Here is a 25946-nt window from a genome sequence, read left to right as displayed (position 1 = left end):
TCATTTCGATTATGAAAAATCAAGCTTTAACCTTATGTATGAATCATTTCCGAGTTCGCTTTCTATATAAATAAATTACTGGATTCGGAGTCCGATCGTGAGCCGAGCGAGCCCTGACCTTGCGGCGCTCTAGTTGAGCGGCTGACACCATATTCCAAAGACCACCTCTCCCCTTAAGGAGGTAGGCTACCTTGTTACAAGGGTAAATTCAAATTAGTTGAACCGCAGAATTTTTTTTTTGTATTTCGTGTAATTTAATGTTTTAACTGCTACAATCTTAATTTCGTTTATCTCTGTCCCTTTAAGTACAATTTTTATCCAGGTCTGAAGTACATGACCCTCCAAAGGTATTTTATATTGAAAGAAGAAGGAAAATACGAATGTTTAACACTTTTCAGTGTATTTTGGTTCCATTGTTATCTGTAGAAGTCTGCATTATTGATAATTTTACTAGTATGTGCGTTAGCTTTCTAATATAAGCTTAAAATATATATGTCGCGTGGCTCGTGTTTATTAAACCATTAAGCATAAGATCGGAGACAGGTTCATTATTTTTTCAGAAGAATGGATATATAAACATATTTAGTTTGTCGTAAACGTAGTCGTAAATCGTCACGTTAGCTTCCGCTTGGGCATGCGCACATACAAATATTAAGGTAACCTACCTCCTTAAGCTTGTTTCTCATGTTCTCATGTCTTTTAAAAAACCCACAAAACATAAAAAGTTTTAAGTAATTGTCGATTCCTGTTAAGACATAAACACAACGTACACAGATACTTTTCTAATCAGTTCAAAATGTATTTGAGCTTATTCTACAGTGCTATCTGTCTTCCGAAGTTAACATACTTTATCTAATCTTATACAAATTCAACAAAAATAAGTATTAGTTTTCGGCTCTGCCTTTCGTTTCATCTATTTCATTTAATTCTGTAAACAGTAAATGTACATACATGTAATTAGACTGACAGTATTTAATCCATATCATAATATGTGGAATTGTCTGCATGAATAGTTCGATCCACTCCATATACTTTGTATTGTTTAATTACAGATCAGTTAAACACTGTTAAACAATACTCTGATATTCACTTTTATTGCGGTATATATTTCAAACTTGTTTTAAATATGACATGTCAGCATTAAAATACTAATAAGTTTTCAGCGATATTTTCTAGATTAAAGTGCGAAATCTTTGGAATAATGTCTAGATATACGGCACCAACGAAGAAATTGGCAGAAAAATGGCGACGACCCTCAGTGTCTGACGATATCACGGTGTGTAATATATGTAATAACAACTTGAAGGAGCCGCGCACCTTGCCTTGTATGCACTCCTTCTGTGAGGAATGTCTATTTGTTCTCCTTAAATGCTACGAGACACAGAAGAAACTGGATCGTACGTTCTTCTGTCCGACCTGCAAAGTACGAACGCCATGTCACATATTAGGAAAAGTAAGCGTTGATTGGTTAAGAATGTTTCCAAAGAAACACGTGATTGACAAGATGAAGGAAGCCATATTGGTTGTAGAGGAAATGTGCCAACCTTGCTCAACATCATGGAAGGTTATACCGGCAACAACGTTCTGTGTGGAATGTCGGGAGTATATGTGTGCGGCATGTACCGTGGACCATAAGGCAAATGGGAAGAGCAAACTGCATAAAGTAGTTGACTATGAGGTGAAGGAAATGAAGAACACTCCCGTGTCTAACATTTCCAAATTTCAGTGTAAGCAGCATAGCTCACTGAGGTAAATAATTTTACGCATTGTTCAGACAGAAGGCAAACAGTTTTTCACATATATTCTTATCAAAACGTTTGTTATAGAATTATGCAGACACAGTCTAGAAATTTATATGTTCCTTTGATTTAAAATGTTAAAAATTATATATTTTTAATTGCTCTAATTTATTCCGTTAACTTAACATTTTGCTACTCTTTTTTAATAAAAAAATAGAAAATTATTTTGCGCTTGGAAGAAACTCGATTTCGTACTTTGCCTGTTCCTGGACTACTTTCAATTCTTCTTTTCGTTCGCGGCTACACTGTCAGACCAGTAGCCTCGAAGAAACTTGTGGTTTGCCGCAGATCCTCAATGCCTCCATACAGTTTCTAGTGGATTGAGGTATCTATCGGCCAAGTCGCAGCTCGCTCCTGGTCATGCCTTTTACATCTCTGAAGTATATGCTCCGCAGTCTGATCTTCTTTACCACATGGACAAGTTGGCGATGATGCCAGTCTGTATTTCTTGTACTACTTTCAATAAAATTCATGACTCGTTAATAACTAGTTCAGGGCTTGTTTCTGAAGATCTTTAGTCATATTTACCGTCCATGTCCTGGCAAAGGTCATCTTGAGCATAATACAACGTTTCATATCAAGCTCTTTTTACTACTTATTCCTTTCTTTTCTTTTCTTTCCATACAGTTCTCATATTTCTTCCATTAACTCGACCGATCTTTAACTCCTTCTTTCATTTCCATGTAGTTCTCCAATTCCTCCAATTTACTCCACAGGTACACGTCATTTTGTGAGATCCACCAGATTTATCTATGCAACACATGCAAAGATAGCGTAGCCCATCGTCAATGCCGTGTAACACAGCGACTTATTGAGGCAACAGGCAACATAACCAAGGCGGAGACGAAACTAAATGTTCTGAATTCACTCAGGCGAGACGAAAGGAATAAGGGGAAACAACTACTGAAGTTAATAGAACAAATTGACCAAATTCAAGACAAACTGGAAAAATGTCGCCAGAAACAAGTGGAATCTTACTGCAACTACGTGATGCAGGTAACATTTGCTTACAGGATTAATAAAGATATCATTTACCTACAGCATATCAGCAGGTCCCATTTGCTTACAGCATTAAAGCAGGTACTAGAGATAGACCCTAAAATTTTCATTGATAGTATTACATTAAATAAAGTCTAGAAATTGATTTCCAAGTCCTTGAAATAACCAAAAATGATTTCACAAATGTGAAGTTTATGATAGTTTTGTTAATATCAATAACAGAAGTTTTAATTTTAAATTTAAATTTGTGATCCACAAAGAATGACAACTCTTGCCTTGGGCTAGTATTTATAAGTAGAGATCTATTAATTTACTTCCCTTGCAATTACACAATTGAGTGGAAAATGAAAACTGTTTCAGACACAATATCATACTTTTTGACGCAACAAAATCATTTAGGATTTATTCATTTGTATTTGATTTACCCCTTAAGACATGGTTCCTATGATTCTGTCAACTTACATATGGTAAAAAATTAACTTTTTACAAGCCAATAATAAAAGGAAGTACCAGTAGGTAAATATTAGTGCAGATAATATAGTTTTGCTTGTATCAAAGTGTCACAATAGAACCACTTTTGTAATACAGAACACCTGGTAGGATTAGTAAAGGTGCAATTATATTGATCTCTATTTCCTATGCCTACAGGTACCCTTTGTTTAAAGCCTTTCAACAGGTGCCATTTGTTTACAGCATCAAATCAGGTATCTCTTTTTACAGCATTAAATCATTTGTCATTTGCTTACTACATTACAGTTTGTAACAAATTTTTACCACAGGTACCATTTCTTTACAGCATAACAGCGTGTATCAATTGTTTACAATTAGTACCATTTGTCTACAGCATTACAACATGTTTCGTTTGTATAGTGTTACTGCAGGTACCATTTATTTGCAAAATTATAACATGTAACATTTGTTTTCAGCAGGACATGGCACACGTTTAGAACCATTTGCTTATACTTATTCGACAGAATACCTAAAACATACGGACAGGTCCAACTAACTACTAGATTTTTTTGTTTCTCGAAATCAAGTACTGTCTCTGAAAAGCCTTAGGTAGTCATTTATTAAAGACGTAATCACCAAGTGAAGCAAATTCAAGTGTGTGTAAATAAAAATAAATTGTAATCGTTAGGTTGTAGTGGGAATATTTGTAAAACATCACGTTTATGTCTGTTTACTGGAATTTTCAATTCTAGGCGAGTATAACAGAGCAGAAAACAGAAGCTATAGACGCCCTGAAAGGCAAAGTTGAGTTTGTAAAGACATACCAATCACACGCAACAATCAACAACACCATAAATAAAGTGGAAGATATCCTTATAGGTTATACAAACGCGTTTGCTGACATTGTTGATGCAGATGAGAAAGCGGTCAAAATGGAGATAACTAAGGGAATAGCAGATATTGAAAAAGTTCTCAGCAAGCCAGCGTTTGGTAAATGCAATGTTATATTATATATTTACTTACGTCAAATCACCACAGTTTAAAGAAAATAAATCAAGATTTCTCACAAATCAAGGCTTGATATCGTTTCGGATATCATCAGTACTTGTATTCAATTCAGTTTAAAGTTTATTTGAATGCCGTTTGGTATTAACTTGTGTGGCATGTAATGTCCAAAATTCGTTTTACCTGATCTATATAATCGTATACTTCTAAATGATATAGAATATCTGTCATTGATTGTGGCCTGCGAATTTATCATGTATTTATTTTACATCTAATCTGAAAGCTTTTATCACTTAAGGAGAAATTATGGTCTGAAAATTTTAACTTGAAATCAGTCGCAGGTGTAGCAGATCTTACATTGTTGGTGTTTAAATTATATATTGTTCCTAATGTTATAATATCCTATTTCTGTTTGCAGATGCATTCGATTCCAAATCGCAGAACGAAATGTCGGCACTGGAGGCATCGAACAAAGTAAAGCTTGGCAATGTTATAAAAATTCCCATAGGAAATATTACCAGAGAAAGAGAACGAGTGACGGTTACAGGTAAGAAACACAAGTTTGAACCGACTTTTGCAATATGTCTATTCCTTGAAAAAAGTGGCAGCCATTTTTGGGGACAACATTATAGATATATATCAGATACAGTTTTCAAAACCAGTAAAATAGTAAATGTATAGGGACACTTGTCAATATCTTTCACAGATGTAAAAATGACATGCGTAGCATTAATACAAGTAAGATTTTCATCAGTAAACAGAATTTCTCAGCATTGTGAGAAATGCTTTTCTAATGTGTAGCAAAATAGCCAGGGCAGATCACATTTGCTGTGTGAAAAACGTCTATACATCAGCTGTTCAGATATCTCAAAACAGATTTGATGCGCATGCAACAAGACGGGTTATAAAAATATGAAATTATTAACATTCAGTGTTTCTGTGCGTAGTTTTCAACTTTACAATTATAGACACGGCGGTTGGTCAATCTTAAATTTTTCTGATATCCTATTTTCTAACTAGCGCCAGGATTAGGGATTAGTCGTTCCAGCTAGCACCATTGTTGATCTTGATCATCGCAAAGGAATGATGTTCTTAAACATAATTTCTTTGGTAAAGTAACTATCTAAAAGTCGAATATGAAAACGAAACAAGTTTAAATGAGATATTTATAAAGGTAATGTTAATGTATTTAAAATGATTGCCATTTGAATTCTTGTAAAATATTGAAAGTGAATGAGAATGTTGTTGAGGAAGAGACGCTGCATATGTGCAAGAAGCATGTTGATGACACACTGGACGAGGAAACATTCACGAGACTTGGAGGTGTTCTGCAGTCAGTAGGTGCTATATGCTTCAAGACCATGTCAGCTACCGCATTCAGGGTCGGGTCCAAGTACGTGATGACAGCCGCACATACTGTCAGGGATATTGTAGGTAATTACAAAATTTGAAAGTAACGTTTTTAATTACAAATTACTAACGATTATTTTACAACACATATTTACGGGCAAAATATACATAAAATCGTAACATACTTTACAAAATGTATTTCTTTGAGCACCATATTATTTATATATACTTTTTTTAGTATTACACAATATTATGATTTATCGATTCTTAAATTGGCATAACGTCGATCTTGCATGACAATGAAAACATTAGATTTATTCTGTGCAGCAGTGGGTTAGAAACTTCTCTCTACCCAGACAAAATACTGGTATTAATATATTTTATGAATTTACAGATCCAGATAGGTCGGGAAAATCAGATTGGTCGTCATTAGAGGACACGGGAGTATACCTTACTTTCGCTTCCCCAACTTTAAATGCTGATTCCAAAAGGTTCCACTTTACCCAGCTCGTGTCATTCCTTGACGACGAACTTAATGTTGCTATTCTCGAAATAGTGGATGTAGACGATTTACCACCGCCGGTGATACTTAGCAGGAAAGATATAGAGGCTGTTAAAGTCAACGAGGTCGCTGTTATTGGCTATGGACATAAAGGGACTCATAGCAAACATCTGGATATCAAATGTCAGTTGGTGACACCGGAGTCTGACCGAGCCACAAAGGTAGAATATTAACGTCTTTTTGGGTATAAATGTTTCATCAACAATTTTCTTTTATTATCAATTATTATTATTATACCAGATTTATATAGCACCCTTTTCATGATAAACACGTTCAAAGGCGCTTTACATATAGCAAACGCAGCCACACAGCCTCTACTAGTACAGACACAGAGCGATCCGACCAGAGGGACAGAGTGAGATTAAGCCCCCAGAACAGACAAAGAGAAATCTTCTTATAGACTTGTCAGGCTAACTTAGCCTAACTTTTTGCGAATAGACAGTTTGGTTCTTTAACGTGCCCGATGTATAGTACCGATACACGCAAAGTCGTCTTTCCTGGGAAAAAACCAGTACAGGCCTTCTTAGGTGGGAGACACTCAAGAACATCTCAGAAATTTCCAGTGCCTGGACCAGGATTCGAGCCCCGGACCTCTGGATGACAGTCAAGCATGTTACCACTAGACCATCGGCCCACCAGAATTCAATCATTATTCAATGTCATTACTCTCAATTTTCATATGGAAAGTGTCAATATTTCTGTTGCGCTTAATTTTCAGGCACTAAAATGGCTAAAGCTGGAGGAAAGAAAACATCGCTGCAATTTGTTGGTTAGACAGAAGGACCCTACAGCTGTATACTGGCACTATGACGAAATGAAGGCATCATATAATGTCACTATAGATTGTTGTATGGAGTATAGAGCCCAGGGAGCACCAGTCATTACAAATTCTGGTAAGAACACTATTTTTCACTGTATGCCTAAGTATACAAGAAAACTTATTTTGGTGTTAAGGCCATACCAAATTGATTAATAGTTCTTCGGAAAATTTTCAAAAAAAATGGGAGCGGGCGAGCGAATTTTTTTTTTTTTTCTCAATTTTGATTTTTTTCAGAGGCGGGTAGCTTTTACATGGAGCGAGCGGGTATTTTTTTTTTTTTTTTGCAGTTATGACTATACATGAAGTTAACATTTCTTTAAGAATAACACAGAACTTAAACATTTACAGTGTGACTAAGACAGTAGATAGCTTTTCTGTATGTTTTAAAGACTACATGAATGGTTTTGCAAATAAATTCTTGCTAAAACTCACTGAATCACTTTGTTTTTATTTTGTATTTATAATTACTGAGGGATGAGTGTCTTATTTTTAATTTTGATTGTTCTACATTAATCTGAAGACGTGCCCATTTAACGGCAGAGGATGAGGAATATTTAAGACAAAACAGGCACCCAAGTGGAATAACATATCTTCTGAAACCCAGTTAGATGGCTTCGACACTGTAGCAACTTTGTGCCCCTAGTGAAACTCCAAACGGTAGAGGTGAGGGGAAAGTAATAAATCACTTGACCAATGAGACCAAACGGAGTTGGGCACACAAATGCTTCAGCATTGCTCGAATCCATTGGAATAATTTCTTAACAGATAAGGTTAGCTTAAGTTTTTGTGTTAGAGGTTCATTTCAGTCAAAAATGATAACAGACGGACAAAAAATGATCCCAATATGGCCACTCTTTAAAAGTGTTATTTGTTAAGCTTTGATTGACCAAGAAATTTTGAGTTGGGAAGGTCTGTTTTTTCAGATTCTTTCTTTCAATCAATTCATAGCCAATTAATATACAAACAGGAAAAATTGGGGTTACAATACGACAGAAATTATTTTTTATATCTACACAACTTATCTGAAAAGCTAAACATTTTTTAAAAATGAATATATGCATTTTGATAGAATATCTGACTGCCGTACTAAAGAAGTTACGTTCAAAACGATTTGGGCCTGAGACAATTAATGTGATGGATCAGTCAGGATCTGTAAACAAACTTTTTTTTCAAGAAAGCACTGGCTTTGGCTCTACATCTAAAATATTTAACTAAACAACTGATAACAAAATGGTTTCAAAACTTTATCTGAACAATATTTCTATGTTTAATCCAAATATTTTCAATTTGAATCCCCGTGGCCGTCGGGCTTTGTTCTTTTCACTGTATAATTTGAACAATCGTAGAACGTGCCTACTTCATCACCTACCGGCACATCGAAGGCCATGTGTGGCACTAGCACAGACACTCCAGATTTAAAACAAATGATGAACAACACCATAATTCCTGACTTTTTGAGTTTGTGTCATCAGCTACATGTTACCATTACGAACGCATGGATTCCGATCAATATCACTTTGACGCATTAAAACAGCGATAAAACCTGTTTAACGTTATCATTCCGGACCGCGTAATAAGAAAAATAAATATTTTTTTTCGGCGATTTTTATGTACGTGCGGGCGGGTGATTTTTTTTTCTTTTTCTCGGGAATGAAATCATTGATGCGGTAGTTCCGACGAACGACAAATCAATTTGGTATGGCCTAAGAGAGCAATTTATTGTTCAATACTAACTCATTTTTTTGAGTTTTGATATTTGCTACTACACACATTAACGTCACATATGACAAATAAATTCTATGTCCTCAAAGTGGGCGAATCTATATTCATGCTATGTTCATTCAAGAAATCCTTTCAGACATGATAACAAATGATTTGATCATTATGTTGACGTTATTTGCTACATAGTTCATGCCAAACTCAGCATCTTGGTTTTATGCAAAGTGACATTTTATTCAAATATATAGGGCAATGCTATGTCAAAGAATTGAAATATATCAGGAAATGGTAAGCTTTGAAGTCTGTATCAGACATAAACGTGCATACACTAATATTAACGGGCATATGAGCAAAAAAGCATAAAACATATCATCACCAGTCATTGAGATAAAAAAACTTTCAAAAGTGCAATATACCTAAGTTTTGGTTTATTTCAGGTTCCTTGCTACTGTAACGAAAATTCCAAATATCAAGTATAATATGCTTAAGTGGTGGTTTGTTATATGATTCTTTCAGGTCAATCGGGCAAAGTTCCTTGCTCACGAGGTGTTTATCGAGTTTTACAGTCCTAATTAATGGTTTGTCTTATTCAATACTTTCAGTTCCATAAGGGACCTAGGTCCTTTTATGGAGTATAGCAAGCCTAGGTAATGTTTCTAATGCATTTAGGTCTCGTAAGTGCCGATGTCCTGCTGTTGTCACGAGGAGTTTATTAAGTAAAGCATGCCCAAGTAATAGTTTGTTTCATCTAACGCTTTACGGTCTCTCAGGAAGCAAGGTCCTTGCTATCGCAATGAATTTACAATAACATGTAATGGTTCATTTCATCTAATACTTTCAGGTCCCTCCGGAGCAGAGGTCCTGGCTATCGTCACAAGGAGCTTACCGGAATGTTTCCTAGATCTTCCGAAGAAAACACAAGATCGTTGTATCGAATATAGATTCGAAGCAGCCACGAAAATGTCAAGCTTGTATGAAAGACTAATAACTGAAACACGTGTTCTTGCAGACGACATTTTCGTAAAAGACAAAAATTACTTCAACCTTGGGACATTTGACACGTTCAGTGTATCATCTCCTGGTTTTGCAACAAGTACGCCAAGAAGCTCTCAGATATCAACATCGAATAGCTCTGATGTCGAAACTCTAAGGACTTCTGCTATAAGTGATCTGTGATACTTATACACATACTACTGTAGAAATACTGTGTAAAATGTGAGTATTTCAGAACAAATATGTTTTCATGTGTAAAATCTGGTAATGCTGTATTTCGTTTATTTTTCTGGTTTGTTTTGTCATTTAGCTTTCGTTATAAAGCTTTTCTCATATATCAACCTTTGTGAATGGAACTTGGTGATTCAGAACCAAGTACAATTTGTTTTGGTACGTCAGACCTACACAATTATTTTTTATTCATGTTTTGTTTGCTTTGGGTTTAACGCAGTTTTTCAGCAGTGTGTCAGTTATGTAACGGCGAGACCAACACGATTAAGAGATAGACCCATTAAGCAGGGAAATTACTCTTTCGTAATACATTAAAGACTACTGTAAAATACATTTGAAGGAACAAAATTGCCACTGTATGTGAAGTAGGAAACTATAATCAGTGACAGCAGAATAACAACAACAACAACAACAGCAACAAATGCATGAACTGTTTTATTAAAAATCTGTAAAAGTATAAAATATTAGAATAAACAGAATAATCTCAAGGGACAAATTAAAAATTATGTGAATAAGAAAATAATTTATGTGGTTGAGATATGATCGAATTATGTAAAATGCCACGATAGTCGTCTTTAATACTAGTAGCAAGAATTGTAGATCTGTTATAATTATTATGGAAGCATCATCACTTATCAATCGTTTACTATTAGTCTTTCTGAAGAGTCCCATACTTTATTTTCACTTAATACGTGTTATACCCAGCAGCCTTGTTTCGTAACACGCCTTCCCGATACCAGATATATAGCTCAATAACTTGATTAGCTGGGTAAATGATACAAATATGGCACAGTTTTGTTTCATATAGGAAATCGCCACATCTCCTCTTAAGAAGTATATCATTTCCACCTCTGTTCTGAATGCAGTGGACTAATGTCTACGAAATTGCATGCTCATATAGTTGATTCGTATGTCATTCTAGAGGCCATGGAGGTGCTGGATTTGTTTGTTGAATGCGATCTCACACTAACAGCTGACATAGAACCTTTACTTCTTGACCTCTGCAAATTTGACAAATAAATCAGGTCATTTTCAGTCTTATCCTCTCAATGTTTACTACCTTTGAAATTATTAGGATTTTAAATATATGAAAAAGTTATTAAAATTCACAAAGAAAAGCTACAGCGACAATAAAATATACAACTTAACATCTGTAGCTACTACATGTATTTCACTTTTTTGGTGAAAAAATATAATTAGCTCTTTAGAACCTTTGAATACGTATTCTGTAACATTGGCCTTTTGTTCACAATAAAATGTATTGTTGCAACAAAATTGCGAACAAAATTTATATTCTGTATGTTAAGCACCTTGTTTTTTACCAATATCATTACATTTGTTTGAAATTCTACATTGTGTGTCAATTTGTAAGTTAATGAACGTTTGTAGATTAGTTTGTGCGATTCTTACTGTTAAACTTGCAACGCTTGTGTTGATGGAAGATCCAGAGTAGCCTCTGTTCAGATAGGCCTTCTCAGTGAAAGGATCGACAACGAACCCATTCACATAGTCCACCAATTCTCGGTGTTTCACTAAAGCAGGTCCCCACGATCGTGACGGTGCTAACAATAATTTTACTTTCTGAAACATTGGAAAGAGAAATTTTTATGCAGGGTGTGGCAGAGAATTATGGATATGGGTTAGAAATGGAGTTATCAGTACTAAACACATTACGAAATATAACTTTAAGATGATATTGTGAGAAATGTTCAGTTAAACTTTAACCAACACGATCAAAACATCTGAACCAGTGACCTTGATCTTGGAGACATCCGACCCTAAAAATGATGTCTGTCGCTTACGAAGATCAATTCGTATATGAAGTATGGTGATATTAGTTGTAGTAGTTAAGATGTATTGTAATTCAGAAGTTTGCAATAAAGCTCCAGCTAGTACTATTACTGAACCCAGTGAACCTAGTGACCTTGGCTTTTGAGATACCATACCCATAAACTGAATCTTACAACAAATAACCCATCCGAGAAGTTATATGATATAAAGGGCAGTAAGTTAAGAAGACATATAGTAAAACTGAGCTGTTTGCCGTCAAATTATAACCTGGATTGCTACGCCAACCAGTGAGAGTGCCCTTTTTATCTGTTGAAAAGCTAAAAAAGGTATCGTGACACTTACTTCTATGATAGTATCTCCATCGTCTTCCTTACATAGTTTATAGATCATTGCACCAGGTATAAATAAAACGGAAGACAGTGCAAGGATCCAGCCAATTGCATCAACCCAGCCCGGGTATACATAATCGCCGTACGTTACGGAAGTATAGTCTATCCACGCAAATATCAGTATGAACTGAAAACATAAATACAAGCTAAAGCTAGTACAAATATGATCTCATGTGTATGAAATGAAAATGTATATACTGATTGGCAAATTGGTCATGTTATCAAAAACGAATAAAAATATGTTGAAAAATTACCTGCTGCCATACCAATAACGTTATACACTCATTATTATTCTATAACATATGTTCCTATGATATCATGACTTTTGTGTAAACAGATTTTATTAGCTCGGCTTTTCGAAGAAAAAGTAGAGCTATTACACTCGCCCCAGCTTCGGCGTTGGCGTCGCCGTTGGTGAAAGTGTTATTGACAGCTCTTGTTTTGTTTGTTTGTTTGTTTTTGGTTTATCGCCATTTTTATGCCCCCGAAGGGAGGCATATAGTTTTTGAACCGTCTGTCAGTCTGTCGGTCTGTCCGCAATTTTCGTGTCCGGTCCATATCTTTGTCATCCATGGATGGATTTTCAAATAACTTGGCATGAATGTGTACAACAGTAAGATGACGTGTCGCGCGCAAGACCCAGGTCCGTAGCTCAAAGGTCAAGGTCACACTTAGACGTTAAAGGTCATTTTTCATGATAGTGCATTCGTGTCCGGTCCATATCTTTGTCATCCATGGATGGATTTTCAAATAACTTGGCACGAATGTGTACCACAGTAAGACGACGTGTCGCGCGCAAGACCCAGGTCCGTAGCTCAAAGGTCAAGGTCACACTTAGACGTTAAAGGTCATTTTTCATGATAGAGTGCATTCGCGTCCGGTCCATATCTTTGTCATCCATGGATGGATTTTCAAATAACTTGGCATGAATGTGTACCATAGTAAGACGACGTGTCGCGCGCAAGACCCAGGTCCGTAGCTCAAAGGTCAAGGTCACATTTAGACGTTAAAGGTCATATTTCATGATAGTGCATTGATGGGCGTGTCCGGTCCATATCTTTGTCATTCATGCATGGATTTTAAAATTATTGGGCATGAATGTGTACCACAGTAAGACGACGTGTCGCGCGCAAGACACAGGTCCGTAGGTCAAAGGTCCTAAACTCTAACATCGGCCATAACTATTCATTCAAAGTGCCATCGGGGGCATGTGTCCTCCTATGGAGACAGCTCTTGTTAACAGTATTTCAGTTATGTAACGGAGGGCAAATAATCTAACTAGTGTTCCTGGATTCTGTACCTGTATAAACCTGTTCTCTGCAAGTAACTGCCAACTTCCCCACATGAATCAGAGTTGGAGGACGAATGATTTCAGACACAATGTCTTTTATCAAATCGTCACGGAGAACATGCGCCTCGCCCAGGGCTCGAACTTATGATCCCGCGATCCGTAGATCTGCGCTCTCCCTACTGAGCTAAGCGGACGGGCAAATTTCATTGTGTGCAAGTAGACCAAGAGTCCATAAATGTAGCTTACCGTTATTCCTATTGGACAAGTCACCATCCACGTGACTTTCCAGAATAAAGCAGGCTGCATGCCCGTCATCAACTCAATATCCGAGCAGAAACGTCGCCAACCTAAATCAGGCATAAAATACGCACACAATTTTATTTAGAGTTTACTCAAATTGAAAAATGCGACTAATTAAATATAAACATTTAAGAAAATATTTTTCATTTCAGTTTATCCTCGCACACAGCACATGTAATGTAAACATATTTGGTATCTCAAGTCATTTTAAATAACGTTTCTATTAGTAAATAAGTTCCTACATATGTAAATAAGAGCATAACTGTATAACTTAAACCAAAGCCAATTTGATTTAGTTTTAGATAAATAATGAATCACCGTAAACATAAGTGATAGCAATAACTTCTGTCAGACCAATGAGTAGAAGCGACCATGCTGCAACATAGTAGTCTAAAATCTGTAGTATATACACTCCACCCTGAAACAAATATGAAGAATTATTATAGCAACTATATTTATAGCTATTTTCCATTTTTTTTAAAGAAAGCCGCATGATTAATGGCAAAACGTCGTATTGACGCGTAAGCTGAGCCAAAAAGGCATATCGACATTCAGCATTGGCGTCTTAACACTTTGGCGTCATTATAAGTTGACGTCGTACACAACTTTGGATTTTTCTCAAATAACCTTTGAAGCTAAAACAATTCTTGCCTATTACGTTCGATTATTCTAAGGATTATTTGTAATAACTAAAAAGTATCAAACATGTTGTGAAGAATTTGAAATTATAAAATAGTTTCATAAAGAACTAAAGGTAAGAAGTGCAATGAATAAGTGCAACAATTTGGAAATGATGAAAGTAAAAGCTATGTTGTATGATAACAATTATATTTCTTATACAAATAGTAACATGTCCCTTTACGTTAGAGAGAAACTTCTTCATACAGATTAGGCGTGAAAGAAATTGATTTTAGCTTACATGAAACAAAATACATACACTGACATTTTAAATGTTCATCCTTATTACAATTGCAAAAAATATATTACTAATCAATGACCATATTTACCGGTGTGCACATAGGAAGTCCCAATAGAAATGAGACAACACATATAACGCCAATGACTGGAGACTTGTATTTACGTATATCCGGAAACGAATCACAAATGCCAGTCAGAACAGTTTCAACTGTAGCAAACTGTAAACAGATTATATCAATAAAATATATAGCAACAAAATAATCTGAAGAATAACGTAACATATTAATCTACGCAAAAGTAGTTATGAGTTCCAAACTTATTGCAATCAGTTTACGCTCATGGGCATGTGCAATTGCATATTCATGAGGAAACTTGTCAAAATTGAATCAAACATGCATACTTTTTATTATCTTTTGCTAAAAATGCCACTTTTTGCTATAGTTAAGACCAAATGTTAAAAGCAGAATGCTAGCTCTACTCACTACACCACTGTTACAACAAGTCATATTACGCTTCAGACTAAGCTAATTTGAATATAAGTATAGAAATAACATATCTTAATCGATACAAACATTTATAGTATGCTCTTCAAAGTCTAATGACAATATGATTGTATCGGTCGGTTGCCTTGGACTACCGGCGGGGCAAGCTGGAGCCAAAGTGACTACATGGGCTTCATGTGACCAGCATAAAGAAAACGACAATAGAGCCAATGGGAAAGGTGAAAAAGAAGAGTTACCTGGCTATCTAGACCTAATGTGATGAGCATAAAGAAAAATATAATAGCCCAGAATGTTGAACCTGGTAAATTATTGAGCGCTTCTGGATATATCACAAACACAAGTCCAGCACCTGTAAATAAAGATGATTTAATCTTTAGCCTGCTGGCGGCAAGTGATTCTGCATTTGCGACTAGTGCAGACCAAGATCCGTGCAGTCTGATCATGGTCTGCACTTTTCGCTGTTCAGTCAATAAATTTTGAATAATAAATGGTACTGCCCAAATGGAATTATGGACCAGTCCATTAGAAATATAGCAGAGAAAGGGTTAAACAATACTAATCCATAATTTAAGAATCTACAGAAATGGTAATATTTACATGATGTCAAAAAATAGCAGAGTTTAGAGTTTAGCATAAAATCAGTTTGCTTTAGCAAAAGCCTTTCAAGTGTAGTTTTCCTTGTTTCGTATCATTAAAGCTTTTTTGTCCAAGAGATATGTAGAGCTGGACGAGGATGGGCTTAGTATGAAGTGTTTAGTAAGAAGCCAATTTGCTCAACAAACCTAAAATGATAGCCCAGACACATTTCATATGCGTTTTCCCATTGTTTCACACATGTTAAAGCTTTTTCATTGATAAAGTTTTATATTGTAAGTATTCATAAAATGTTATTATTGTGAGATAAATTGAAGATATTTTTCCTTATTATACTTTTCATATTTTTACTATTCAGTTAGATATTCATGCGAGGGAGCCATCCAGCTGGCTTATGGAAGGTCGGTATTTCTACCCAGGTACCCGCCCATGCCTGAAAATAATGTAACAAGCAAAAGAATCAGTTAAATATTAGCTAAAATATAACATATATGTGTAAATTCTTAATCAGACAACATTTCTTATTAAAGATAGTAATAGTATAATTTGCATACCGCTTGTTGCGACCTCACTAACTTTGACATCCAGCTGTCCCGCCATGAAACCAATGTAGGAGAATATTACAAATCCTCCGAAAATACTTGTCATGCAGTTACCAAGTGATACTATCAAAGAATCTCTGAAAATTCATAGAAAAGGGTTCTTTTATTAAAGTGGAAAAATGCGCATTTTTCAAGTACAAATCAAGCTGAAGTAGATGTGTGAGAAAAAAAGGGTGAAGGAAATTACAGCTTTTAACCCAATATAACAAACTCTTCCTGTTACCAGTACAAGATAATTACTTTCCAAATATGACTTTTCTTATTTTGACTGGGGCAGTCATTTTAAAAAAAGTCAAACTGCACGCAGGAGTTGCTTCCCTTCAACTACAGAAATCTCTACCTATAGGTAAGGGAGATCACTGCGCAGAAGACTGAAGAAAAAAAAAACTATTATCTTTTTAGTCTGATTTCTTTATTTCTAGAGCATCAACTTCAAATACTTATGCGGCATTATCGTTAATTTAACACATTTAAATGCACAGCAACCGAAAATTGCTTTTATAAAACATTCACCAAAAACACACTATGTGCAGTAAGATGCGCATAATGCCACTTTAACTTTTTTTATATACAGTTGTAAGGATAATTTACAACTTGACCTGTCAACTTAACATGGCTGTCTCTCTCGCCCTACATACAATAAGATCTATCCTCACTGTATACACTTAAAGCAACAAAAGATAACAGCATCAGAAATGTTGGAATGCATTTCTTTAATTGCCGAGTGACCATCTTGGAAACTGCAAATCAGTTCCATCCATCTGCTAATGAATGAGTTGAGCATACAAGCATTTTGCACAGATTGGCAGACAAAGGTAGTACTGTGATGATCTTCACTGTAAACATGTAAGGAGAGCATTTCTTAGTTCAGAGTTTAATTCGATGCCATGATCTGTGTCAATCAAATGATAAACATTACAGTAAGTTGATGTAAACTATTTTTAATTCTAAAGAACAAACGAAATTTGAAAAACAATTCCAGTTCTAACTGGCAACACATTTGTAATTTTGATTTGGCTAGACGATTTTCTATCGATAAAATGTAAAATATGCATATTTCACATTGTTTTGAATTTAAATGTGTATAGACTTTCATGTAAACGTTACAGTTAGTGATTTACCTGACAATATTGTTATGGAATCTGTTATAGCTAGACAAAGCTATGAGACCTCCCCAACCTGGTCCCATAGAATAAAATATCTGCACAGCAGCATCCCGCCATACCTGTACAAAATAGTGCAACACATGCATGTATTCACTTCTACTGTTTTACAAATGTATTTGTCTTATAACTCTTAATTTACCATGCCGAGCCCCAAGTGAACGTTTCCCTGTTTTGAAAAAAGGATTTTGAATTTGACTAATTTACTAAAATATTTTAACTGCAATACTATTTATAAATAGTACTTACCATTACGATTGCGTTGTAATTATTATCAAGTTCATTAAAAGAACAAGTTGGATCTATTTCCTTTAGTAATTTGTCATTATACCAATAGTTTAAAAACAAAGAACATGTCAAAGCTTACAGTTCCACTGATCTTTAAAAGGCATCTTATTTAGTATGCCGACCATTTTTTTCTCATTTAACAGTTTGATAGGATAGATACCTTAGCACTGGCAAGTTTCTTGAAGTCTGGCAAGATGTAGAATTTGATTCCCTCACCAGCATTTTCTAACGTCACTCCACGGAAGAACAGAATTAGCAGTAATATGTAAGGGAATACAGCGGTAAAATACACAACCTGAAGCAGTAAATAACTGTCGTCATAATTTCTAAATATGATGCAAGGAACAGAGGAGTTTGGTGCCTTTTTTGGTTTATTGCTTGTCTGGGTATATAAACAGTTTTCTCTTTCAGTTAGATCATGGTGTAAGAGATGTATTAACTTTACTAACAATGTACATAAAACATCTGAAATATCGATAAATGAAAATAATTGTGGGTATTAGCGCCAGACGGCCCTTCACATCAAGGCTATTTGTTACAAAGTTTCCGCATCAAAGTATTAAATAAAATCAGATTCGTCATTATCAAATATTCCATTCGAAATCCATAAATTTTTTAATTATAAACTACATATGAAATAACTAAAAATAAGACAGACACCAAAGCTAATGTAAACAAGGCTTTCCTTGCAGAAGTCCTGCCTCTGATCAAAGAAAAGCTAATTCAAACAAGTCTTTCCTTGCCGGTCGTAATGTAAACTTGTCCTGCCTTGTCGGTCGTTTTGATGCCTCTGGTCAGGCACAAGCTACATTACCTTGCAATAGTTTCGATGCCTTTAATCAGGTAAATACTAATGCAAATTTGCCTTACCTTGCCGGTAGTTTTGATGTCTCTGATCAGGGAAAAGCTTATTTAAAGATGTCTAACCTTTCAATAGTTTTGATCCCTCTGATCAGGCAAAAGCTAATTTAAACTTGCCTTACCTTGCCGGTAGTTTTGATCCCTCTGATCAGGCAAAAGCTAATTAAAACTTGCCTTACCTTGCCGGTAGTTTTGATCCCTCTGATCAGGCAAAGCTAATTAAAACTTGCCTTACCTTGCCGGTAGTTTTGATCCCTCTGATCAGGCAAAAGCTAATTTAAACCTGCCTTACCTTGCCGGTAGATTTGATCCCTCTGATCAGACAGAAGAAACAGATCGTCCAGGCAAGGAGCAAAACGAGAACATTTTGCCAGCGAGGTGAACCCACCTCATCGATACCGGAACTTATTCCAAGAATAAAATTACTGAAATTAGGACAAACAAGATTGAAGTTCAGAAGAAGTAAAAAAGTAAAAAAGGGTTAACCTGATTTATCTAGCAACGTTTAACTGTATCTGAAACATTTTTATCCAGTAGAGATAATTGTTAATTGTATCACTAAAAACATGTAACTGTATCATAAAAAGAAAAGGAAGATAGCATTGTCTTTTTACTTAATATGCATACATGTATTAACAAGACCGTTTACAAGACAAAACAGCAGTATTAACATGTTTTCATTAGCACTTAAGTATACTAGTATAAGATTGAGTGTATAAACGATTAGTACATGTAACAGTACCAAATGTCTTGTTTATTATAGTGTCACCCCTATTGAAAGGGCCAGCCAATTTGGCTTATGAGACACCTTTATTGTGCGTACCAATTTCCTCCCAACTCCTACCGCTATGCCAGGCGCCAGGTGGATAGAAGTCGAAAACCGTTCATTTAACTAGCTCGCGGCTCACAAACCGGCCTTTTCGGAACGAGTCCCAACATACCCCGGACGAACGCTCCCCATGGGGCTCGAACCTTCGACCTCCCGATCCCGAGGCGGACGCCTTAACCACTTGGCCACGGTATTAATGAATAAAGTTCGAATTAATCAGTAAGTCGTTTAGTGTATGCAGCAAATAAGATGAATCATTGGCGACACCTCACAGGCGTATATATTTCAAATAGATTCATTCGTACATTTAGAAGAAAATTATTTTCTCTCAAAAAATAGATGAAACGTGGTGCTGAGAAAGTGATTATACAGACTTACCGACACTTTTTGCAAGATACCAAACATATTATGAAAGAGGGAGTAAACCGTTTTAATGCTTTTGAAATATTGGAGGAAATCAACATTTTGATATTTTACACTTATTTTAAATCACTTTATCATTTCTCAGTTTCAAATATACATTATATTTCAAACTTAGTGGAAATGAACTAGTTGAAAAATTTCTCCCCGTTCCACTTTAGGTGTTTTCTAGAAGTTACAGATATAGTTAAAACATTTACTTGTAGTATTCCTCAGATGGCGAGACACGTTTTCTACCGGTAGTCTCAGTAAACATTGTCGTATCCCACAGACCTTGAAACTCTCCTTTGCTGTCATAACATGTACCATTTAAATATTTCACGTTGTTCTCGCAATCAACTGCTGGCAGCTTTAGCCGACAGTCTAGTAAATAGATGATTAATCTTACCTTTTGTAGAAAAAATACTGCTACATATACTGTAATATCAAAATACAATTGAAATGTGTGTCAACATAATCTTACAAACAATAATTTCATTTTTCCCAGCTGAATGTTATATTGTCTTCTATCTATTTTTTGAGAAAAAGGTGTTCATAAAATGTTCTATGTAAGTATAAAACATAAGAAAATAATGCGTTAACAATAACTTGCTTACCGCCTGTGTTCCAGTCATTATCACAATCTGCCCACGGAAGGGGATGTTGAAATGATATAAAAAAGTAAAACATACACCATGCGATAATCATGTTATAGTATAGTGACGTCAACCCTGAACACAAGCACATGGCTATACCAATACCTGCAAAATACACCATGCAATAATTATAATCAAACACCACAGAATACGTCAATACGACGCACTTACATATGCTATGCAATCAGTCTGTTATAGAACAGTCATGCTAATCATAAACAGGTACCAATAGTTATGCCAAAACAAGCAGAATAATTTTGGGCAATAATAACTTTGCAGACCTGTGACGTATCACAGTCCAAATTCACAGTACTTGATTTGTTATCAACAAAGTTATACCCTTATTTAAATAAAACCTCACATAATTATACTTTACCAGAAAACAACGGAGAAAATCCCCAACAGGACGTTGGTCCACAACTTGAGAACTGTGCAAGACTAGTTTCCATGAAAAATAGTGGTATCCCAACGACTGTCATGAAAATCAAATATGGCACCAAAAACGCACCGCCCCCATTTCTGTAACAGAGGTATGGGAACCGCCAAAGGTTTCCAAGGCCAACAGCATACCTGAAAATCAAATGATAAGTTGCTTGTTCAAATGAATTGTATGTATAAATGCGACTGCCTGTTTAAGTATTAGTAATTTACAAAATTAAGTGTACATATTTTTGATGTTGTATATGTCTACATTCCATACATTATTAAACGGAAAGGTTTACCAGCATTTCTTAAAAGCTTGCTGATTTTTGCCATGTTATATCATATTTACCTCAAGTGAAATAATGTGGACTTATTTTGTAAATGTGTTGAAGAACATGTTTACTGTTATATTATGTATGTTTTGCCTTTGGTTTATCATGCTTAAACAGCAAATGGTCAGTGTAATACATGATTAATCTTTTCAATAACAAGTCTGTATCTAATCTAATTCTTTGTTTTTGCATGCTAGTTGATAACATTGTTATTATAGCAGAATTGTAATAGGATTTTTTAAAAAGAATAATTATGTTTCCCCCAGAAGACATATTGTTTTTGCCCTGTCCGTCCGTCCGTCCGTCCGTACGTCACACTTCATTTCCGAGCAATAACTGGAGAACCATTTGACCTAGAACCTTCAAACTTCATAGGGTTGTAGGGCTGCTGGAGTAGACGACCCCTATTGTTTTTGGGGTCACTCCGTCAAAGGTCAAGGTCACAGGGGCCTGAACATTGAAAACCATTTCCGATCAATAACTAGAGAACCACTTGACCCAGAATGTTGAAACTTCATAGGATGATTGGCCATGAAGAGTAGATGACCCCTATTGATTTTGGGTTCACTCCATCAAAAGTCAAGGTCGTCCGTCCATCCTTCCGTCCGTCCATCCGTCAGTCCGTCCGTCCGTCACACTTCATTTCCGAGCAATAACTGGAGAACCATTTGACCTAGAACCTTCAAACTTCATAGGGTTGTAGGGCTGCTGGAGTAGACGACCCCTATTGTTTTTGGGGTCACTCCGTCAAAGGTCAAGGTCACAGGGGCCTGAACATTGAAAACCATTTCCGATCAATAACTAGAGAACCACTTGACCCAGAATGTTGAAACTTCATAGGATGATGGTTTTAAAAAGTAAATGTCCCCATATTGATTTTGGGTTTACGTCCGTCGTGGGCGGGACGTCCACATTAACATTTCCGATCAATAACTAGAGAACCATTTGACCTAGAACTTCAAACTTCATAGGATGATTGGTCTGAGAGTAGACGACCCCTTTGTTTTTGGGGTCACTCCGTCAAAGGTCAAGGTCACAGGGGCCTGAACATTGAAAACCATTTCCGATCAATAACTAGAGAATCCCCTTGACCCAGAATGTTGAAACTTCATAGGATGATTGGCCATGAAGAGTAGATGACCCCTATTGATTGAAAATATTTGGGATGTCATTCCTCCCACTTCATTCGAGCATCACATTGTACACAGGGGCCTGGACATTGAAAACCATTTCCGATCAATAACTAGAGAACCACTTGACCCAGGATGTTGAAACTTCATAGGATGATTGGTCATGAAAAGTAGACAACCCCTGTTGTTTTTGGGGTCACTCCGTCAAAGGTCAAGGTCACAGGGGCCTGAACATTGAAAACCATTTCCGATCAATAACTAGAGAACCACTTGACCCAGAATATTGAAACTTCATAGGATGATTGGTCATGAAGAGTAGATGACCCCTATTGATTTTGGGGTCAGTCTATTAAAGTTCAAGGTCACAGTGGCCTGTTCATGTAAAATCATTTTTTGGAAAAAACTTGAGAACCACTTGACCTACAATGTTGAAACTTAATAGGATGATTGAACATGCAGAGTAGATGACCCCTATTTATTTTGAGGTCACTTGATCAAAGGTCAAGGTCACAGGAGCCTGAACAGTGACTTGAGAACCACTAGGCCAAGAGTGTTGAAATTTAGCGGGATGACTGGGCATGCCAAGTAGATGATCCCTATTGCAGCCAACCATCAGTGTCTCTTTGACTTTCGCTCCTGACCCCTATTGACTTCTTTCCTATAGGACTTTGCATTGGGGGAGACATGCGCTTTTTTACAAAAGCATTTTCTAGTTTAAATTCCTTTCATTTGTGCACATTTTTTTATCATGTATTGCAAAAACGTTCATCATTTAGTTTTGGATTCTCAAAGTCGCTAAGATGGTATCATTTTAAAAATAAGTGATTTTGTGACTTTTTACAGCAGTGATTTTCCTGTGAAAAAAATACATTTGAACTAAATAATACAGTTTCCATTCGCGGAGAAATTCAAAATGGTATGAAACTGTTTTAGTTAAATCAAGAAATGTTGAATCCAGAACATATAGTAACATTAACGCTGCATAACTCAGTAAATGTGTGATATTTGTATGCAGTTAAGAGTAAAAACATATAAAATAGAATAAAAATAAGATCCAGCCAGGAATTATTTTACCCCAACATGGACAGGATAAAGTCCAGTCTTCCGGTCCAGTTTCCTCTAATGGCATTTTCATCTACACCAAATATCTGTGATCTGTCAATATTATTGGATCTAGATGTTTTCACCGAATCATCCGTATGGGAAAAGTCTGTGCTAGCAATAGATTGCTGAAACAATCGAAACATAATTTTGACACATCACATGGAAATCTATTTTTTTTAAACGGTGGACAGACAAATCAGTTTGTTTTTATTAGGTCTATACCAGGAAGCATGCTTCTTTCTCTGAAACAGATATTATTTACTTGGTCAATAATAAATACTACATTACAAAAAGGTTGCTTTCGGACCGCGAGTTTAAAAGATACGAGTTTATCCCCAGTTAAAAGCGTTTAAGGTATTAAATATGTCCCGTTTTGATCCTTTCTAAAGACAGTATGTTTTATGCATACAGTCAAGTGACGTTCGCTCGAACTCGGAAAAATGGAACACCGCCATTCGCTCGAACTCATCGTCGTGTCCCGGAAATCCCTGTATAATGAATATTATTCGACGTCTCAAGTTGAACTGTTTACAACTCGAACTAATTTTGCCGGTCCCATCCCATCGAGCAAAAAAAAAATTGACTGTACATGTATTTGTCAAAAATACAATTTTTCATGCCGTGGAAAATCTCAAACTATCATGAAGCCAAGCCAAGATCTCAGTTTATAAGGGTGAGTTTAAGGAACAGTCTTGGACTCCATTATCAGATCTCCAGCTTGAATATAAAGCTGAATGTCAAGGTTACATGCTGAGACAGCTGTCCCAAAACCAAGTTCTTTTTCTTTGGAGCCCGTTCTGAAAACCAAAGTTCTTACCTGGGATCTATTCTTTTCATTTTGTGGAGTATTTACCACATATATTCCTGGTTCAATACTGCTAATGAAATACTTTGGAGATTCAAGGGGAGGTGGTTCGGTATTAGGGACTCCCAAGTGTGTCTGGATGGTAGGGGGAGCCTTGGCCTGAAACAAGCATTCATTATTAATGAAACATAATTAATTAATCCTTTACACAATATTTCTACAACAAAATCTTTTATTTTCTTAATGCTACGAATTAAAAGGATATTAAACTTTATAATGACCGTGATAATAAAACATCTACATATTTACTTGTTAGAGATAAATGTTAAGACATTTAACTTATTTTCCAGTTATCAGGTAAAGAAAGGCTTGAAAAAGTCTGTAAAACGTATACAGGATTTCTGCACTATTTACTGAGGTTATACATACTGTCAGAATTTCCTTAAACCATGTCACTGTACTATTTTATTTGAACTGTCAAAACATGTTTCTGGATCTTATATAGGTGTGAACAGAATATAATGAAAGCCGGGAACAGATTTTGACAGGTCAAATAAATAGTACAAAATAAATAGTTATCATTAGTTTTAAACACATACCGATAGTACAAATGTACACATTCTTTCTTTTGTTAGTAATCTTTATACTACCAGGTTTTATATTAAAACTATAAGTTTCAGTTTTTCGACACATATGAATACATTTTGCTCAGCTTTGATAATTTTCTTTGTATTTCATATTTAAACAATGAAAGATGACATACTTAGAATGAAATTTTAAACGACAGCTTTAAACATATACCCATCCTTAATACGCACATATCAGATTTGTACTTAGCTTAAAGAAAACTGAAATAAATTAGTGAAATACAAAACATAGAGCTGCATAAATTGTCGCTAGAAATTAAGGTCATTTGAATTTAGTAAAACAAAAATAAACATACCCCTCCAGCACCTGTCATGTTTTGATTTTGTTTATCCGGGTCATCCGCCGTTCCGATCTGATGATCAAAATTACGTGTCGCGAGGTTTGTAAAATTTGTTTTTCCAATACCTGCATGAGTCATTATATGCGAAGTATCTTGTTAGTTTCGATTTGTTGGTTTACACCAAAATGAGCAGGTCAAATGATGACTTTCTAGCTTTTGATGGTGGACTGAAGACCGAAAGTGTCCGTTCGTGCATCATTTCACGTCACAGGAGGATACCTGCAGCATGGACAGAATCTCCAAAGGAGTCTGAAATTCTATCACTAAGACCATAGAAGTCAATCTTTACAAAAAATACCCCCTATATATATAAAATAATAGGGGGTATTTTTTGTAAAGATAGACTTCTATGGTCTTATTGATAGAATTTCAGACTCCTGTGGAATCTCGGACCTTCCGTAAAACAACTGACTGACTTCCTCACACGAAAGAATCAACACCTCATGCAATCGGTGTTTCGAACATACAGCTGTGAGAGGTAATAAAGTGCTTCGAAGCAAACGACCTTAACCACCCGGCCACGGAGACCCCTAAAGTACATTATAATTAGATTTATTATAAATTATGAATAAAGATTTGCCATTTGCTGCCCACTCTGGAGCCAGTAGGTATTCATGGTCATTGTAAGGCACATGTTTGAACTACATCATCA

General features: G+C 35.8%; 2 protein-coding genes across 2 annotated transcripts; one reads left to right on the top strand and one right to left on the bottom strand.

The window, feature by feature from the left end:
• Positions 1–693: 693 nt before the first annotated feature.
• On the top strand, positions 694–10358 carry LOC123528709 (uncharacterized). The gene is made up of 8 exons (XM_053521934.1): positions 694–1749; positions 2516–2795; positions 4001–4238; positions 4672–4800; positions 5484–5687; positions 5998–6326; positions 6884–7058; positions 9546–10358. The coding sequence occupies exons 1-8, from the start codon at positions 1202–1204 to the stop codon at positions 9878–9880; spliced, it is 2238 nt and encodes a 745-aa protein (XP_053377909.1). The 5' UTR covers positions 694–1201; the 3' UTR covers positions 9881–10358.
• LOC123528708 (sodium- and chloride-dependent glycine transporter 1-like) lies at positions 10349–25388 on the bottom strand. Its single transcript, XM_053521933.1, has 17 exons — positions 25250–25388; positions 24319–24465; positions 23472–23626; positions 20889–21082; positions 20474–20617; positions 20078–20240; positions 18921–19053; positions 17928–18062; positions 17438–17541; positions 16269–16393; positions 15357–15469; positions 14707–14835; positions 14018–14117; positions 13646–13746; positions 12062–12235; positions 11339–11509; positions 10349–10929 (listed from the first exon to the last, which is right to left on the bottom strand). Exons 1-17 carry the CDS (start codon positions 25370–25372, stop codon positions 10822–10824), a joined length of 2319 nt encoding a protein of 772 aa, XP_053377908.1. The 5' UTR covers positions 25373–25388; the 3' UTR covers positions 10349–10821.
• Positions 25389–25946: the final 558 nt, after the last annotated feature.

Source organism: Mercenaria mercenaria, chromosome 13, assembly GCF_021730395.1.
Source record: "Mercenaria mercenaria strain notata chromosome 13, MADL_Memer_1, whole genome shotgun sequence".
Classification (NCBI taxonomy): domain Eukaryota; kingdom Metazoa; phylum Mollusca; class Bivalvia; order Venerida; family Veneridae; genus Mercenaria; species Mercenaria mercenaria.
Note: the sequence above shows the minus strand (reverse complement) of the source record. Positions and strands in the feature narration are given on the sequence as shown.